This window comes from Bidens hawaiensis, unplaced genomic scaffold (genome assembly GCF_021521415.1).
Source record: "Bidens hawaiensis isolate Kalapana, Puna unplaced genomic scaffold, B.hawaiensis_p1.1 tig00010745_1, whole genome shotgun sequence".
Lineage (NCBI taxonomy): Eukaryota > Viridiplantae > Streptophyta > Magnoliopsida > Asterales > Asteraceae > Bidens > Bidens hawaiensis.
The window spans coordinates 140,564-159,046 of record NW_027491825.1 but is presented as its reverse complement, the minus strand read 5'-3'; the positions used below and the strand labels follow the sequence as shown (position 1 = coordinate 159,046).

The 18,483-nt window shown below is 35.3% G+C and overlaps 2 protein-coding genes across 3 annotated transcripts; one reads left to right on the top strand and one right to left on the bottom strand.

Moving 5' to 3' along the window:
* The first annotated feature begins 1,274 nt into the window (after positions 1 to 1,274).
* On the top strand, positions 1,275 to 4,680 carry LOC143536228 (calmodulin-binding receptor-like cytoplasmic kinase 2). The gene is made up of 6 exons (XM_077030271.1): positions 1,275 to 1,623; positions 2,416 to 2,654; positions 3,409 to 3,577; positions 3,687 to 3,776; positions 3,860 to 4,161; positions 4,268 to 4,680. Exons 1-6 carry the CDS (start codon positions 1,362 to 1,364, stop codon positions 4,472 to 4,474), a joined length of 1,269 nt encoding a protein of 422 aa, XP_076886386.1. The 5' UTR covers positions 1,275 to 1,361; the 3' UTR covers positions 4,475 to 4,680.
* Positions 4,681 to 4,891: 211 nt separating this feature from the next.
* Positions 4,892 to 18,181, bottom strand: LOC143536227 (uncharacterized). Of its 2 annotated transcripts, XM_077030269.1 has the most exons (14): positions 17,932 to 18,181; positions 16,531 to 16,589; positions 15,725 to 15,833; positions 15,408 to 15,514; positions 9,911 to 9,979; positions 9,228 to 9,788; positions 7,897 to 8,453; positions 7,759 to 7,823; positions 7,501 to 7,580; positions 7,178 to 7,282; positions 6,960 to 7,099; positions 6,717 to 6,845; positions 5,742 to 5,894; positions 4,892 to 5,165 (listed from the first exon to the last, which is right to left on the bottom strand). In XM_077030269.1, the coding sequence occupies exons 1-14, from the start codon at positions 18,119 to 18,121 to the stop codon at positions 5,006 to 5,008; spliced, it is 2,484 nt and encodes an 827-aa protein (XP_076886384.1). In that variant the 5' UTR covers positions 18,122 to 18,181; the 3' UTR covers positions 4,892 to 5,005. The 2 variants fall into 2 exon arrangements, with proteins under 2 accessions (XP_076886384.1, XP_076886383.1); XM_077030268.1 differs by having other exon boundaries at positions 6,960 to 7,282.
* Positions 18,182 to 18,483: the final 302 nt, after the last annotated feature.

Below are 18,483 nucleotides of genomic sequence, written 5' to 3'. Positions count from 1 at the left end.
AGAATTTGGGTATGAATTGTGTATGAAATGAATATGAAATGGAGAAGAATGTGTATGTTTATATATATATATATATAGTATATATTATATATATAGTTTTTATTAATTAATTTTTTTTTTACATTTGACCGTTTGCAACGGTCATTAGAATATAATAATAATATTTTTCAAACACTCCGGGCGATAAAAGAACCCCGCCCCGCCCCTTATCGCCCAAAAATCGCCCAGGGGGGCGGTGTTCGCGTCTCTACTCGCCCAAACCTACGCCCATTACATATGGCCTACAAGAGAATCGGGTGCATTGTGGGGCCGAAAGTATATGGCCCATGCAATTGTATTTAACTAATTAATAGTCATTTTGTGGGGCCGAAAGTACTGTGCTTTTTTATTTCATTTAAAACTTTTAAAGATATGGAATGTTCAACACGTCTCTTTTCTTTCTAAACAATAATCTTTTTGTGTAAAGGCAAACATAAATACTATCAAATAATTTATTCATGCATAATATGTTAATAATGTTCTTATATCATTTGTTTATTTTCTAAGAATAAGTATACAAAAGTCAAGTATGACGATTAGCGGAATAAGCCTTGGCTACAGAAGTGTTTTTTAGTAGTAATATACGATACCGTTTTTAATTTGTAATATACAAAGTGCGATATACATTAATCATTTTACATACACAAAAAGTGACTCAAACAAAAAATTGTATTGGTAAATAATAGGGGTGTGCATGAAACTAAAAAAGTCATTGATGGTTTTGAATATATTTATGTTTTTTTTAAAACTAAACTTTTGGGTTGGTTTGATTTTGCATGTAATAAAAACCAAAAAAACCAAACCAAATAAAATTTACAGATTTTTTGTTTTAATAGTTTATATGAATTAAGTATATGCAACTCAAATAGTTCAACCCAAATACATAATAAACAATTAGTTATTAATTTAAAAAAAATGTGCTCAGAGTGAACATAATTGCACAAAATTTAAATCAAAACCAAACCAAAACCCAAATTACCGACCGGTTTACAAAAAATTAAAACGAAAGCTTCGGTTTTGGTTTGTTTTAGCACAATACCAAACTAAATCATGCAGACCCGTAAATTAAATCTGTCAAAATAAAATAAAAAAAGGAGGATAATTTCAAAGAAAACTGTTAGTCGTTGGTTTGCAATAAATGGGAACTGGCGCGTTAGCTGTCCAATTTCCTCTAACGTTTATCTCACGCGCACGTTAGCAACAACCACCATCTCATAATAATAATAATCATAAAAATCAAGTCTTTTGTTATACAGTCAATACATTATTATCATACACATATATAACACATACATACCCGCCAATTCTCTCTCTTCCACACAATGTCCGGCAGCCGGAAAAACAGCTCCGACATGGCCACGCCTGACCGCCTTAGTTATCCTCCGTCGTCACCCTCACCCAGTTCTTATTCTAGTTACTCTAAGTCTTCGTCGGAAAAGTCAACCTCTGGCCTGAACTTTGTCAAAGGTGCGGCCAGATCGGTTGCCGGAGTTTTTGTTTCGTGTTTTGTTTCGCCGGAGGATGAGGTGCAGCAGCATGGTTCTTCTGGGTATTGTGGGTCTGATGCGTTTAGTTCAACTTCAGGTGAATACTCTTATTAGCGATTGGATCAAATACAAAACTGTATTATTTTATTTTTTACCCTGGTTATTTATATGTTTAGTAAGTTAATTTTATTTCTACCTCTTTATCATTATTAATATTGTTATTATTCTTTGTTAAGTACGTAGAACATAAAACAAGAGTACGGTAATGATGAGATCTGGTGTAGTTATGTTACGTAAACTGTACTTTTTGTAGTATACTATAACTTGTACGGTGTTACTTTGTCGTTGATGTCACGCACGAACAATTCTATAATCTGAAAATATAGTACATGGTGAGTGGTAACACTTTTTACTTTCAGTTAACCTTTTTTTTTTTTTTGCTTATAATTAATATTAATTTAAGCGAAACCAAGTGTAAATCTGTGACGACTATATACACGAGTGGGATTGTCTTTGGTAGTCGGTGGCGAACTTACGATATTTTCTACTAGGCTGTTTTTTTATGCTCAGATGTCTCTTGACTCAATGCTCGAATTTTGGTTTGAGTCGGTTCTGGTCAAGGTAATAATTATAACTTGTCGTTGATGAGCAAAACTAAGAGCAACGATTGGCGATGAGCTTTTGAGGTAATCATAACCGCATATAGGTAATGATGTGATTAGTAGTCATTAAAATAATAACTAAAGTATTTAATCGAATTGGAAATTCAATTTTATTTTTTCTTTCAAATGCAACATGTGTAGATTGGTCTGTTCTAATTAGGTTTAGAAAACTCTAAATCCTACATGAAACCGGTATGTAAAAAGAATGGAATTGTTTGATTTGATAGATGTTTCGGGGGCTTCTGACACTACTGAAGGAAAGAAACGACGTGGTATATACACAACCAAGAATGATTCTACACACATGACAAGAGAACCCGGAACTACTAAGTTCACCTTGGCAGAAATCACAGCGGCAACGAAGAACTTCTCTCCGTCTCTTAAAGTTGGTCAAGGTGGATTCGGGACTGTGTATAAGGGTCAGCTTCAAGATGGAACCCTCGTGGCCGTCAAACGTGCCAGAAAGGTTAGACTATGTCAATATGTCATCAGATCTATGTATAATCGAGTCGAGCCTGAGCTTCCCTAAGTTTATGTACATATATATAATTATAGTTTGAGGTTCATTACAGATAACTAATTTACCAAAAAGAACAAACATAAATTATTTAGTTGTTTATCAACGGTTGATACCTTTTTAAATGTTTACTGGAATTACTTTTTTACATACAGATGCATATGTTATGCATCTACATTAAAAACCATTTAACTAATTTGTTCATGTATATGCTATTATTTTATTTGTAAACATTAACAACTATGTATATTTAATATAACCCATACATGACTTACACGTGTGCATGTTTTTATAAATAAAAAAAAATTGTTCTTTTTTTATTTAAGTTCAGTAGTGATGTATAAATGTTTGTCTTTCAACCATTTTCTTATATGGTTGTTTCTCATAGAAACAAAATATATATATTATATAGTTAATTTATCTTAAATTTGTATATAATAAAATTTATTTATTATGTTATAATATAAAAAAAATCTTATATTTAAAATAACTAAATAGGCTCGTTTAAGCTCGTAAGTCTAGTCAAGTTCAAGTTCAAACTCATTTATTAACTGAGCTCGAGTTACTCAAGCTCGTTAAGTTCCGCTTAATTTAAGTTTTTTGTGAGGCAATCTCAAGTTGCTAGCTTACAGATGACTCGACTCATTCTCTCCCGACATTACAAACGGCTTTTCTTATTTTTTTTGTGTGTATTTGTGTGCAGAGCATGTATGACAAGAATCTAGGAGGAGAGTTCTTGAGTGAAGTCCAGGCATTATCAAAGGTAGAACATTTGAAACTAGTAAAATGTTATGGATATTTGCAGCATGGAGATGAACGAATCATTGTCGTTGAATACGTTGCTAATGGAACACTTCGAGAACACTTAGAATGTAAGTTATGTCCCCTTTGAGTTTGTCAAAATCGAGACAATAATTTTAAACTCGCCCGCAACAAGTATTCATATGCATGTATTAATAAAATCTTAACATACAAATGCAGGTTTTAAGGGCAATGTACTTAGTCTTGCCTCTCGTTTGGATATCGCTATCGATGTAGCACACGCGATTACTTACCTACACACTTATACAGGTATTAATATCCTTGTCTCTATAACTAATCCCGAACCGTTTATTTTGTGTTTAACCAGAATTGTGATTATAACTTGAATGCAGACCACCCTATAATCCATAGGGATATCAAGTCTTCAAACATACTGTTGACCGACAAACTACGAGCCAAGGTTGCTGACTTTGGTTTTGCTCGGCTAGCAGCCGATGCAGAATCAGGTCAGACCCATGTGTCGACTCAGGTTAAAGGGACTGCAGGCTACTTAGATCCTGAATACCTCAAGACGTATCAACTTACTGAAAAGAGCGATGTATATTCATTTGGTATATTACTTGTGGAGATAGTTACGGGCCGAAGGCCTGTTGAAAGTAAACGGCCACTTGAGGAGCGAGTTACAGCTAGATGGGTATGTTATTAACATTAGAAACAATATTATTATATCTTTAAGTATCAGTATTCGTGTCCATTATCAGTTATCTTTAATACTTTTATTCTGTTTGTGGAAATAACAGGCGATGAAGAAGTATACAGAAGGAGACGCGCTTTCGGTATTGGATCCGAAGCTAGAAGCGTCTGATGAGAACGGTTTGGTTCTCGAAAATATTCTAGAACTGGCTTTACAGTGTGTTAACAGTCATCGAAAAAACAGGCCAACTATGAGGAGATGTGTTGAGGTTTTGTGGAACATCAAGAAAGATTACAAAGAGTCTATAGACTGATAAGATGTCACTCTTTTTGAAGACTCAAAATGATATTATGTAGGTTTTGATATTTATATTTGTGGGTCCCATCTTTGTAAGAAACAAACATGTGGAAAATGATATAGAAAAAGGCTTGATTGAGGTATGTACATAAGAAATGGTACATTGAGTTGGTGTTTACCATTTACAAATGTTATATATAGTAATACGCGCTTGGTTCATAACACTAATGATGTTAAAAGCGATTATCTGTGAATCGGGTGATGGTTGTTAGAGCGTAACTCAAACTAAAGTGTGTGCCATGGGTCGTATCAACTATCAAGAACTTTTGAATAATCGCTTACGTTGTTATGTTTACCTATTTAAACTGTGATTATCATTATAAAGTTGTAAAATATTATGAACATTATATAAAACCTATGGTTGTGGTGTTGAGAAAAAAAGGGTTGCTTTTATAACAGATATTCTAGATGTTTTTATTTACATTTCTCTGTCATCTTTTACAACAACATCCCAATAAAAAAAATATAAAAAGAATAAATAAAACATCTAGCATACTCCACCATTTTCCGGTTGGTCTTGACCCCGTGAGAGGGAGTCTTGTCGGGTCAACTCATAGCTTGTGTTTCCGGGCTCTACATTCGAAGCACCATTTACTTTCGAGAAGATGAACAAGAATGAAGAAGTGTATATTGATACATGCCACATGCTGCAAAACAATTTGTGTGGTTATAGCGTTAAAGACGACGACATCAAGATGGAGAATAAGTCTGACTCCTAACTAGGGTGTTCATAAATTGCTGAAACCGACTGAACTGTCCAAACTAAAGCAACTCGGTCTGTTTGAAATGTATATAGTTCGGTTTTGGCAGTTTTGACGGCTTAGACATTTAGTAATTATATTTTTTTCTTTTTAGAAATATGCGGTTACACATATGCATTATATTCGTAGACCATTTTTATCATTTTAATAATTTCGATGCAAGTCAAGGTTACTGAAAAACTCTTAAGAGCTAAAAATATTATTTCAAACTGCCAAATTGAACCAGCCGACTTAACCGGTTTGGTTGTCGTTTTCAGCCTAGAATTTTTGTAAAACCGGCCAAAAACTGGACCCCAAACACCCCTTCAGCCTTACTTTAAACAAGTTAATTATCGGTCATCCTTATGATAACGTCAACTACCATAATAATAAAAATACAAAAGGCTTTCTTTTGACATTGAATGTGTAAGGAAAGTACAAGGGGATAAAGTGTAATTAACTAAAAAGTAATCACGAACTAACCTGTGCCAAAACCAATAACTTTCCGTAGATTCCAAGTTCCAGCTTATGGCAGCCATTGCCAATGCAGCGAATCCGGCAACAACAAAAAACCACCGAAAACGTTTAAGAATCGTCTTTATAAGATTACGAAACCAATCTTTAACCGTTTGCCAGCTGAAAAACGAATATGTCAAATGGGTTGATTTTAAACTCGAACCGCATATTATTTCACAAAAAGAAATGTGCCAAACATGACGAAGGTTTAAACTCTTAGCAAAATCCATAACAATTTTGAAACTGAAATCTACCAACTTTGACCCGAAGGTCAAATTATCGGATGTTAGAAACTCCTTTGCAAAAATAGTGTTGTTTTAAAAGCATTTTTAAAAATGTTTTTTTTTTCTTTTTCCTGATTTGTGTTTCTGGTGAATCTGTGATTTAAGACCACGGTTTCTCTCTCTTCAATCTCGCAAAATTATACCTTTCCTTTTCTTCGACTTTTAATTAACATATAATTTAGTTTCTTCAATACCTTGTTTAATATCTAAAAATTTCTAAAAACACAATTATGTTCAATTCTTTCTTGTCTACGTTTCATTATGACTTTTATTGGAAACTGATATATATCCAAAATAATAAAGTAATTTTTTACCTTAACTCAGTTCTTAAAAGCTTTCATACAGAAACGTAGACAAAAAAAAGAGTGCAACTGTGTATTTAGATTTAGATTCTTTTATATATCAAACAATACAGAGTATTAAAGAAATTTTATATATCAAACAATACAGAGTATTAAAGAAACACCAAAATTATATGTTAAAATAAAATATTTAAATTTTGTGAGATTGAGGTAAGGGAATCGGTGGTTTGCAACCGCTGATTCACTAGAAATACAAATCAGGAAAAAAAACACCTAATTTTTCACTCTTTTTCAGAAAACACTAAATTTACAAAAACTTTGATTGTTTAAGATCGTAAATGTATAAAGAACCTCACCTATGAAGCATATTTAGCAAGAGTTCTGTTGAAAATGAAAACCGCCTGTAACGCCTAAAAAACTCAATCAAAAATCCAACAAAAAGACCCGCTGCACCAATTGCTAATACGAGAATAATGTTGGAAGATCTGTGAAAACATAAGCATCAATACCGATTTAAAAAGCAAAAAAGATGAGTACAAATATTGATGCACATATTACAACCCAAAATATGAACGGCCTGTAAAGATTATAGAGATTACCTAGTTGGCCCGTTTTCAGCCATAAGGGCCGTAAGAATGGCAACAACCGTATGAATTGTCCTTTTTGACCCTTCATCAATATCAGCTAAGTATACAAATGTGCTCACCACAGCCATGAATGAAAGCCAAAAATCCATGAACTGCAAAGGGGCAAAAATGTCTTTTTGGTCATTTTTTTGTTCAGTTCTTAAACAACAAAGGGGCAAAAGATAAATTACCTGCAATACACGGAAAGATAAAGCACACCAGGTACCGACATCACACGCATGATATAATCCACTCGAGATTCCACTAGATGTGTATATCACCCACTCAGAAAACGCCTGCATGAACCACATTATAATGTTTTATGTTCAATCTTGACTTTTAAAAAAGTCAAAACATCATAATTCTCGTAATCTGCATGATATGTACAAGTAAAAAGGAAAACTGTTGCAAGTTTCATTGGACTCAGGGAGTGTGTGTTATACAACTCCGCGTGATATTAAAACTTCAAAACGAGGGAACTCATTTTTTGAAAATTCAAACATATTCTTCTTACCTTCTGTCGAAGGGCCCAATAAGCTGGAAATGCAAATGCAGCATTTGATGCAATAAGAGAAACAGACTGCCATACATGCCCTACATATACATTATTATTTTTATCAAGTATTGATTTGTATATGAATGCTTTAATAGAAAGAAGACCAATGTCAACGATTAACTGACTTAAACTTATATGTTTGCAAAATATGATAATCCATAAATGTTAATATGTAAATTATTCAATTTGAGTAAGTAGGCAATAAACAAGTTTTACCTCGATGTGAGATGATTTGAACACTGCAGTCAAAGCCACCGTGTGTACGATCACACCAACAGTAACTGACATCAAAGTCAAAGTCAGAATCTAAGTTTTAGTTTACCTGTTTGACTTTTTAAGAGATAGAAAGTTTACCTGTATAGAGACAAACCACTCATATCCACAATATTTTGACATGTTCCATGAGACGAGCATCTTCTCGGGCATCTCTCAATCGAAATAGACATGGTAGTTTGACTTTCTGAGGCGTTACTAATAGAAGTCAAATGTTTTACACCAAAACCCCATGTTCCTCCTCTAACATACACGATATAAAAACTAATCAACTTCTCATCCGAATCATACAACTTAAAAAACATAGAACCGTTACTATTGCTACTCGAATTCGCATAAAAGTAGTCCCATTTATCTTCAATTGGTAGTCCGCCATATGATGCATATATTTCATGTTTTATTTTTTTATCTGAATTTAACCGAATGTGAATACTTCCTCCACTTGCACCCGAAGGGATGTCTACCAAGAAATAAGTCCAACCAAAATGTTGACCTTGACCTTGACCTTGACTTTGACCAATTGACGAGTTGCTAAGGAGCGGTTCAAGAGGAAAATTGGGAGAGTCTGATGAAACTTTATCGCTTGCAGGTAAATAATATGATTCAAACGGGGTGGATGGATTCTTCCTCATAATTGTCTGCATATTCCACCAGTTTCTGTAAGAATCAAATTAAGGAACAAATGACCGAACCCATAAAATGAAAATGCTAATCACTCTTGTATAAATTATACAGGGGAGGGATAAAATGACGGATTAATTCCATATATACCCAACAACTTGAAAGTTTTCACAGATAGACAACCAAAACCAAGAATATCATATATACCAAACTTTAATGAATTTTTACTTAATGACCATTCTACTCCTTCCCATAATATTTATTCAAACCCTATTTTTTTTGGATTTTGATTGACATTGACGGTAAGCAAGAACACCGAACCGTTGTCTCCCCTCATTTGTTCTCTCGATGGCAGATAATCGAAAAATAGAATCTGTATGTTCAAATCAGATAACCGAACTCGAATAAGATAATTGAACCAGGTATGATCTCATGATAATCGAACGATATACACTCTATCTTGAATCAGATAGTCAAACCAGCTATAAGCTAAAAATGGGTAAATAATAAGAAATTGAAGCTAGAGATGGACATTATGAAATTTTAAAGTTTTAAAAGCAATAAGGGTAAAATGGTCATTTATTAAATTATTTTTAATGAATTGTGGATATTTGATATTTTCCTCAAAAGTCAACATGTAATTTCATCCACTAATTAAAATAAATAACCAGTCACACTTTGGTTTTTGGTTTTTAAATGGAGGAAGGATTTTTATCTAATCTTCTCCAAGTTATATATTCATCAATATCAACTAAACTCATAATCTCATATTAAGAGAGAGATTAGCTAACCTGAAGCGTGTATTTTTCCCATGTGCAATTCGAACCAGCCTTGTCTATTGGACATTGAAGTAATTTCCACTCTAACGAGTAGCAAACATCCGTGCTCCCCGTGACTTCTTTAGAGGTGTTGAGGGTTGTAACGGTAATATACCATCGACCAACTTTTGGTGATCGTATAACCAAAGGAGCATTATTGATATTACCTGAATAATCATGTGTATTTGGTGATGCTATGCTACCATGTCGAGCATAACACATCAATATGATATTACTATCATTATTTGCACCAACTGGAAGTTGTGTTTGGTTGAACATGACATTGATTGATGATATTGTAATCTCTTCAGTGACTCCCAACAAATCCAACGAGTAGAGTTTTGATTCGTTCTGCTGAATGCAAGATCGTTCACCGTCGTTTCTACAAGTTGTGAAGATTCCTTGCGTTGAATTTTGGTCAACACATGAAAGATGGTCGATTGTCTCATTGCAAAATTGGCCCGAGATGGATGGGAGCAAGCAACCTTCAACACTCACGTTCCCACTAAAAGAATAACCCGAGCCTCGATTAATCTGTGATGAAAAGGCCAATACGTGATTTCAATAGTTATTTTTGGACAATTTTTTGAAATGAAACTATTTATGCCAAACTTATTATAACATCATATAGAAGCATTAATGATAATGATGATTACCATCTTTGATTGAGTCCTCGCCGATCCAATGCCGTTAAATAAACCAAAGTACCATACTCCAGGAGAAATCTATACAACAATGTCACATTCAAATATTCAATTAATAGATATATGAAAGCATAAGGAGTGTAAGCGATTGCATGGATTAAAGTAGTCGGCTTCATGTGTTTTAGGTTAAATTGACATAAAATGGTTACCAATTGAAAATTCATTAAATATATAAGTAAAAAAAACTAGCTTGTTACATATACTTATTATGTATATGTGGAGGCTCATTTGAACACAAACTAACACACATGGTCTTTAGACCAGACTGAAGGCCGAATGTCGAACTTAATTGCTTGTGATTAAATGGATGTCAAAAAGACTTAATCATATGTGATTAAAAGTGCTCTTTTTGTTCTTAAAGTTTTTAAGTATTAAACCTTCCCCTAAGTGTGTGTATGCATATATGTATATGACTATATGTAAGTATATGCATGTTATATATACAACATACATATACAAGAAGCTTGGAAATTATCACAATATGCATCACAAACAGAAAATGTTGGAGATGTGTTTTCAGCCAAGCCCATCAGCCCATTGATGGGTTAGTCAAAAATTAGAGGAAAGGCAGAGACGGGCCTGGCCAGCCCTAATAGCTCAAGCCCAGTTTGTTAGTTTCTTGTTCAACAAGATTAGCAAAGGGTTAAACCCTAATTAGCTAGACTATAAATATATCTCTTGTACTTGTAATCTATTACCACTCAATAATAAACCCTAGTTGCCCCCATGGACATAGGTTACACGCTGTAACCGAACCACGTAAATCTCTCGTGTTTCTTTGTTCTTTGATTTCTATTCGTGTGTGTGTGTGCTTCGATACCTAACAACTGGTATCAGAGCCAGGCTCGGCTCTTGATCATCGAAGAACACTAACCCAGCCGTAACCCACCCAAAACCAATCCTAGCCAACTGCTAGGGTTTTGCTGGAAGACAACCCAGATCTGTTGCAGTGACCACAGTCATCCCTGACCCACCGGACGCAAGAACCGAACTGTTGCTGTTGTTGGTTCTGTTCTGTCCAGAAAACAGAAGTAATGGCTGAAGACGGTAAGATCAGAATTGTGGTATTTGATGGGCAGAATTTTGGATGGTGGAAGATGCAAATCACGGATTTGCTAGTACAAAAGGATTTGGATTCGGCTCTAGGGACTCCTCCTACACCGATTACACCAGCTTGGACAGCACTTGACAAGAAGACTATGTCAACAATCCGGCTTACTCTATCTATGAATGTTGCATACAACATCCTAGAACAAACCACATCGCGTGGGATTATGGAAGCGTTGTCAAACATGTACGAGAAGCCATCTGCTGCCAATAAAGTGTTCCTAATACGGGAGTTAGTTAACACACGCATGAAAGAGGGAAGTTCAGTTACTGCTCATATTAACCTGTTTAATTCTCACTTGTCTCATTTGTCTTCCGTTAATTTCAAGTTAGATGATGAACTACAAGCATGCCTACTTTTATCCTCATTACCTGACAGTTGGTCAGGAACAATCACTGCAGTTACCGGGTCAGTTGGATCTGAAGCTCTCACGTTCAGTAAGGTTCGTGATTTGATACCAAGTGAGGATTCGAGAAGAAGAAGCACTGGAGAGACAAGTTCGTTACTCAGTACAGAGGGTAGAGGAAGAAACAGTAGTAGGGGAGGAAACAGAGGAAGATCAAAGTCTAAACGAAGAAGTAAGTCGAGATCAGCAAAACCAAGGAAAGGCATAGTTTGCTGGAATTGTGAAGAAAACGGGCACTTCAGAAGTCAATGCACCAACCCACCTAAAGAAAAGAAAGAGGTGAACGCTGCCACATCAGCATCAGATGATTCAGATGATGCGCTTATATGTTGTGTCGAGAATCCTGTTGAAGACTGGATTATGGATTCAGGAGCATCTTTTCATGCTATTTCTAGCACAAAGATGATGAAGAAACTACGAACAGGTAACTTTGGTAAAGTTCGTTTGGTTAATAATCAGTGTCTTGATATAACAGGAATGGGAGACATAGACTTAAAAACTCCATTGGGAACCACTTGGACCTTGAAAGATGTTCGGGTCATTCCAGGTTTAAGGAAGATGTTGATATCCATCGGTAAGCTTGATGATGAGGGATATGATATCACCTTTGGTAGAGGACAATGGAAAGTAGTGAAAGGTAGTATGGTGATTGCTAGAGGTAAGAAAAAAGGTACTTTATATATGGTTGAAGTACCAGATGAAGGGGTTAATGTAGTGACTAGTGGGCTGAGTCAATCAAAGTTATGGCATCAACGACTAGGTCACATGAGTGAAAAAGGGTTGAAAATGCTTGTCGCCAGGGGAAAGCTTCCAGAGTTGAAGAGGGTCGATTCTGAGTTTTGTGAACCGTGCGTCTTTGGCAAGAAAAAGAAGGTAACTTTTGCAAAGACAGGTAGGGCATCAAAAGCTCATAAATTAGAGCTAGTTCACTCAGATGTATATGGACCGACATCAGTCGCTTCAATTGGAGGATCTCGCTACTATGTTACCTTCATCGACGATTCAACACGCAAGGTATGGGTTTATTTTCTTAAACATAAATCTGAAGTTTTTGGTATTTTTAAGAAATGGAAATCTGCTATTGAACTTGAAACTGATTTGAAGGTTAAGTGCTTAAAGTCCGACAACGGAGGAGAATACATCAGCAAAGAATTTATTGATTATTGTGTTGAAAGAGGGAACAAGATGATAAATACAGTTCCAGGAACTCCGCAACAGAATGGGGTTGCAGAGAGTATGAACAGAACATTATGTGAGAGAGCCAGAAGTATGAGATTAAATGCAGGGCTCCCAAAGATGTTCTGGGCTGATGCAGTTAACACTGTAGCTTATCTTATCAACCGTGGGCCCTCAGTACCGTTGGGATTCAAGATTCTTCAAGAAGAATTGAAGGGTAAAGCTGTAAAGTATGATCACCTAAGAATTTTCGGGTGTAGTGCTTATGATATTAATCTAGAAGGTGACAAGTTAGATGCTAAAGCGAAGAAGTACACACTCATTGGTTTCGGGTCAGAGAAGATGGGCTATAGGCTTTGGGATTTTGAAAGCAGAAAGGTAGTCAGAAGCAAGCACGCCGAATTCAATGAAGCAGAGCTGTACAAAGACAGAAAGTCAGTCAACTCAGAGGTTCAGACCGAAGAGGTTGAGTTCGAAACCACAAGTCAGAGAAAAGAACCAGTTACAGAATCTATAGCAGGTCCTGAAGATGATTTAGATCCCGAGTTTGATAATAAAGACGGTGGAATTGAAGAATCAGTAGTGGGGTCTTCAGATAGTGGGAGCTCAGAATCTGAAGAAGATCAGCCTCCACAACAGCCACAACAACCTGACAAGTGGGTCAGGAGATCCACCAGAGCTACTAAACCGCCGGACAGGTTCAATCCCGGTCTTACAAGTCCGTCAGTTAATTATCTTCTTTTAACTGATAATGGTGATCCTGATTGCTACTCTGAGGCAATTAAGGTAAAAGAATCGTTCCAGTGGGAGCAAGCAATGAAAGAAGAAATGGGCTCATTAGACAAGAACAAGACTTGGATTCTTGTCAAGCTTCCGCAAGACAAGAAAGCTCTTCAGAATAAGTGGGTGTACAGGATCAAAGATGAGAACGATGGAACCAATAGGTATAAAGCTCGTTTAGTGGTTAAGGGGTTTCAACAGAAAGAGGGGGTCGATTACTGTGAAATCTTCTCTCCAGTTGTGAAGATGACTACTATTAGGGTGGTTCTTGGTATCGTTGCAGCAGAGAACTTACATTTAGAGCAACTAGATGTCAAGACAGCTTTCTTACATGGAGATCTTGATGAAGACATCTACATGAAACAACCAGAGGGTTTTCAAGTAAAAGGTAAAGAAAATTGGGTTTGTAAACTGAAGAAGAGCTTGTATGGTCTAAAACAAGCACCGAGACAGTGGTACTTGAAGTTTGATGACTTCATGGAGAGAATAGGTTTCAAGAGTTGTGAAGCTGACCACTGTTGCTATCTAAAGAATTTCAAAAATTCCTACATCATTCTACTTCTGTATGTAGATGATATGCTGATAGCAGGGTCTGACATGAATGAGATTAGCAAGTTGAAGAAACAAATGTCTAAAGAATTCGAGATGAAGGATTTAGGTGCAGCCAAGCAGATACTCGGGATGAGTATTACCCGAAACAGAAGAGTTGGTTCACTAACACTATCTCAGGAGAAGTACATAAGAAAAGTGTTAAAGAAATTCAAGATGAATGATGAGAAGACTAAGACTAGAAATACTCCATTAGGAAGTCACTTAAAGCTTACCAAACAACAATCACCAAAGTTTGAAGAAGAAAAATCAGAGATGGCTAAGGTTCCTTATGCATCAGCGGTTGGGAGTCTCATGTATGCTATGGTGTGCACTCGACCAGATATAGCTCATGCTGTTGGGGTAGTCAGTCGATTTATGTCAAATCCTGGTAAAGAACATTGGGAAGCTGTCAAGTGGATACTCAGATACTTGAAGGGTACCCAAAAGATGGGGTTGTTTTAAGGGTAAAGATACTATACTCAGAGGTTGCAGATTTGGGAGGTTGCAGAGAGACATACAAAAGCACTACAGGGTATGTTTTTACAGTGGGAGGCACAGCAGTGAGCTGGACTTCAAGACTTCAGAAAAGTGTGGCTCTATCAACAACAGAGGCCGAGTATATGGCTGTTGCAGAAGCGAGCAAAGAACTAGTTTGGTTGAAGACTTTTCTCGAAGAATTAGGAAAACATCAGCCTGATTACTCGTTGTATTGTGACAACGAGGGTGCAGTGAAGCTTGCTAAGAATCATGTCTATCATAGCAAGACGAAGCACATTGGGAGAAAGTATCACTTTGTGAGGGAATTGATTAGAGATGGAACAATCAGTTTGAAGAATATCCCAGGTGCTAAGAATCCAGCAAATATGTTAACCAAGTCTGTGGTGCTGGATAAGCTGAAGCTTTGCTTCAGCTGGTCTCCTGGAATAGTTGAGGAGAATGAGGTAACTAGGAAAAACTGAAGATACGGGGAATTCTTCATTTTACAGAAGTACAGAAGAGATGGTGTAGTTCGAGGTCCGAAGACACCAAGTGGGAGATTGTTGGAGATGTGTTGTCTTCAGCCCATTGATGGGTTAGTCAAAAATTAGAGGAAAGGAAGAGACGGGCCTGGCCAGCCCTAATAGCTCAAGCCCAGTTTGTTAGTTTCTTGTTCAACAAGATTAGCAAAGGGTTAAACCCTAATTAGCTAGACTATAAATATATCTCTTGTACTTGTAATCTATTCACTCAATAATAAACCCTAGTTGCCCCCGTGGACGTAGGTTACACGCTGTAACCGAACCACGTAAATCTCTCGTGTTTCTTTGTTCTTTGATTTCTGTTCGTGTGTGTGTGCTTCGATACCTAACAGAAAAATCCGAGTGTGAAAATATAGAAAGAAAGACTACCTGCTCGTTTGTTAGTTTTATCGTAACATTTTTCTGCATCGGATAGCATTTCTCGGAAAACTGAAGTCCTCCCATTGCCAAAGACCCGTTTGAAATGGGTTCCAACACTGCGGAAGCAAACACAAAAATCAGCAAAGCTTTATGCAAATTTAAATTGTAGCCATTTAGCATTTTTAAATAACTAATATGTGGTTTTATGTCAGACTAAGATGAGGCACACAAAAGGGGAACAGGTGAAAATTGTATGAACGGGTGGAACCTTAGATTCCAACAAAACAGGAATTTTATAAAGGGAATTCAGGAGTTTAATGTTGTACCGAAACCAATATCTAAAGTATTATATGTGCCAGGCAAAGGAGGGCTGCCCTCACGAGCACAAATCATTGGCAGGTTACTTTTATCTGCCATCATAACTCTACTTCTATCCTGCAAATCATTGAAACAATATTAATTAAGAAATATTAAAGAAAAACAACACAAATGGATCGAATATTTTTGTGTCATTTGTTTCGGTCATTAATAAAATTCATTTTCTGGGCATCGTCAGGTGTGTAATCGAGCCGAGCTGCTCGCGAGCTATCTAGATTGGCTTGCTAGAAGCTCTTAATCGAGCTGAGCTCGAGCATATACTGAAGCGCATTTGATAATCAAAGCTTGAGCCCGACCTTTGTATACCGAGCTTAACTAAGCTTGTGAACTTTTATATGTATGAATATAACAATTTTTATATAATATAATAATTACATGATTACAAAACAAATATTAGCATATACATAACTATAATAACAATAATGAAACAATATAAGTCACGATATATATAATATAATTTATAATTATAAATATATATTTATAGCTATATGTGCATATAACTAAAATTATAAAATGATAACACGAGTTAAGCTTGAGTTGAAAAATTACACGAAATAGTGCTTGAAACAACTCAAGCTCAACCTCTCTGGACTTAAACAAGCTGAGCTCGAGCTCTCTTAAGTTAAACAGGTTAAGCTCAAGATTAGACGAGTACGGGTTCCACTCAGCTTGTTTACACCCCTTGGCATCATTTAGATGCTGTCCTAAAAGCCTTTAAACATTAATCAAAATGTAAAATTTTCAAGATACTTACAAGGTCTACATCCGACTCTAAAGATATAGTCACCGAAGAAAACCATGTTGGTAAATCAACTGCAACAGTAAACACAAGTATGAATCAGTATCTGATAAGAAAATGTACAATAAATCAATTTCTCCCATATTTTAAACTAATTAAGACCAATAGGTTCATTTGGGTATCCTGTTTTGACCCGAAACTCAGTTTGACCCGAACCTGCCTTGAGCAAAACTTAACCAAATAACACATTAAACTACAGCCTTCTTATATACAATAAAACAATATCCAGTCATTTTAAATAACATTTTTATTTCAAAGTTTAATAAGCAATCCCAAACACCTCATGACATAGGCAAACATTTTTATATATCATAACTGCAACTGAAACATTAATTATACATATTGCATAGATTAAGGGAAAAGAATACTAAATTAATCTTTCAAAGTGGACATTCCCATGTTGACTTTGACCCAAATTCAAACCCATACATATGCAAAGATGATTATAATTTATCAAAGCCTTACTTAAATCACATCTTAATATGATAGTATCAATGCAAAAAACACAAAAATTAACCTGAAACATTAATTATGCATTTTGCATGGATTATAGAAAAAACAGATTATAATCACTATATTAATCTTTCAAAATGAAAATTATTCCCGTGTGTTGACTTTGACCCGACTTAAAAACCTAATCATATGCAAAGATGATTAATTTATTAAAACCCAAGTTAAACCATGGCTTAATTTGATATTACAAATGCAAAAAACACAAACAAAAAAAATTGAAACATTAATTATGCATATTGCATAGATCAAAGTGAAAAACAGACTAAACTAATCTTTTTAATTAGAAATTATTCCCATCTGTTGACTTTGACCCGATCATATGCAAAGATGATTTATTTATGAAAACCCTAATTAAATCATATCTTAAACTGATATTACAAAAAATATTAAAAAAAAACACCACCCTACACAGTACACAGAGACACACAAAAACACCTCAAACATTATGCATAGATTAAGGGAAAAACAGACTAAATTAATCTTTCAAATTGGAAATTATTCCCATGTGTTGACTTTGACCCAATTTCAACCTAATCATATGCAAAGATGATTAATTTATCAAAACCCTACTTAACCCATATCTTAATCTAATTACACAAATTCAAAAACACAAAATTTAACCTAAAAACATCCCCAAATTCCACATAAACCAATTACAAAAATGATCAAACAACTTAATAATAATAATAAAAAGCACAAATTTATCAAAACCCTACCTGACCCATATCATAACCTGATCAAAAAAAATTCAAAAAACACAAAATTTAACCAATTACAAAAATGATCAAACACGTTAATAACAATAAAAAGCACAAATTTTTAGATCAAAACACAAAACATTACCTCTAATATACCTCCAATCAAAAGGTCTGAGGACAGTTCTGCCATAACTAAAGCTTGAGAGAGTGAAAGATTCAGTGGAAGCTTGAGAACAACAGCAACAGATGATGCAGATATAAATATAAAGGTAAAATTGATGCGAATAAAGATGACCCAGAATCGAATAACAATGGGTTTTGTTTACTACTTCCATTTGATTAACAAAGAATCACAAGTGGGTTGAACCCATCAAAGGCTAGATTTTGGTTGAACCTAACTTATTGTGTTCATATTATTATTTGGAGGTTGGTGTGACTTTTTGACTTGTATAATCAGAAATAAAAGAAATTAATAAAAAGGTGTGCTATACATACAATAATAATACACCACCTTCAATATTATTGTCCACAATATATGTGTATTGGTATCGGATACGAGTATGCAACCGAGTCGAGCTCGGTTCGTTTAACTTACATAAAGCTTGGGCTCGGCTTGGTTTCTAATTCTAACGCTTAAAGCTTGAGCCTGGTTTGTGAGTGTTTTTTTTCAAACTCGAACTCAGCTCTTAATATTTTA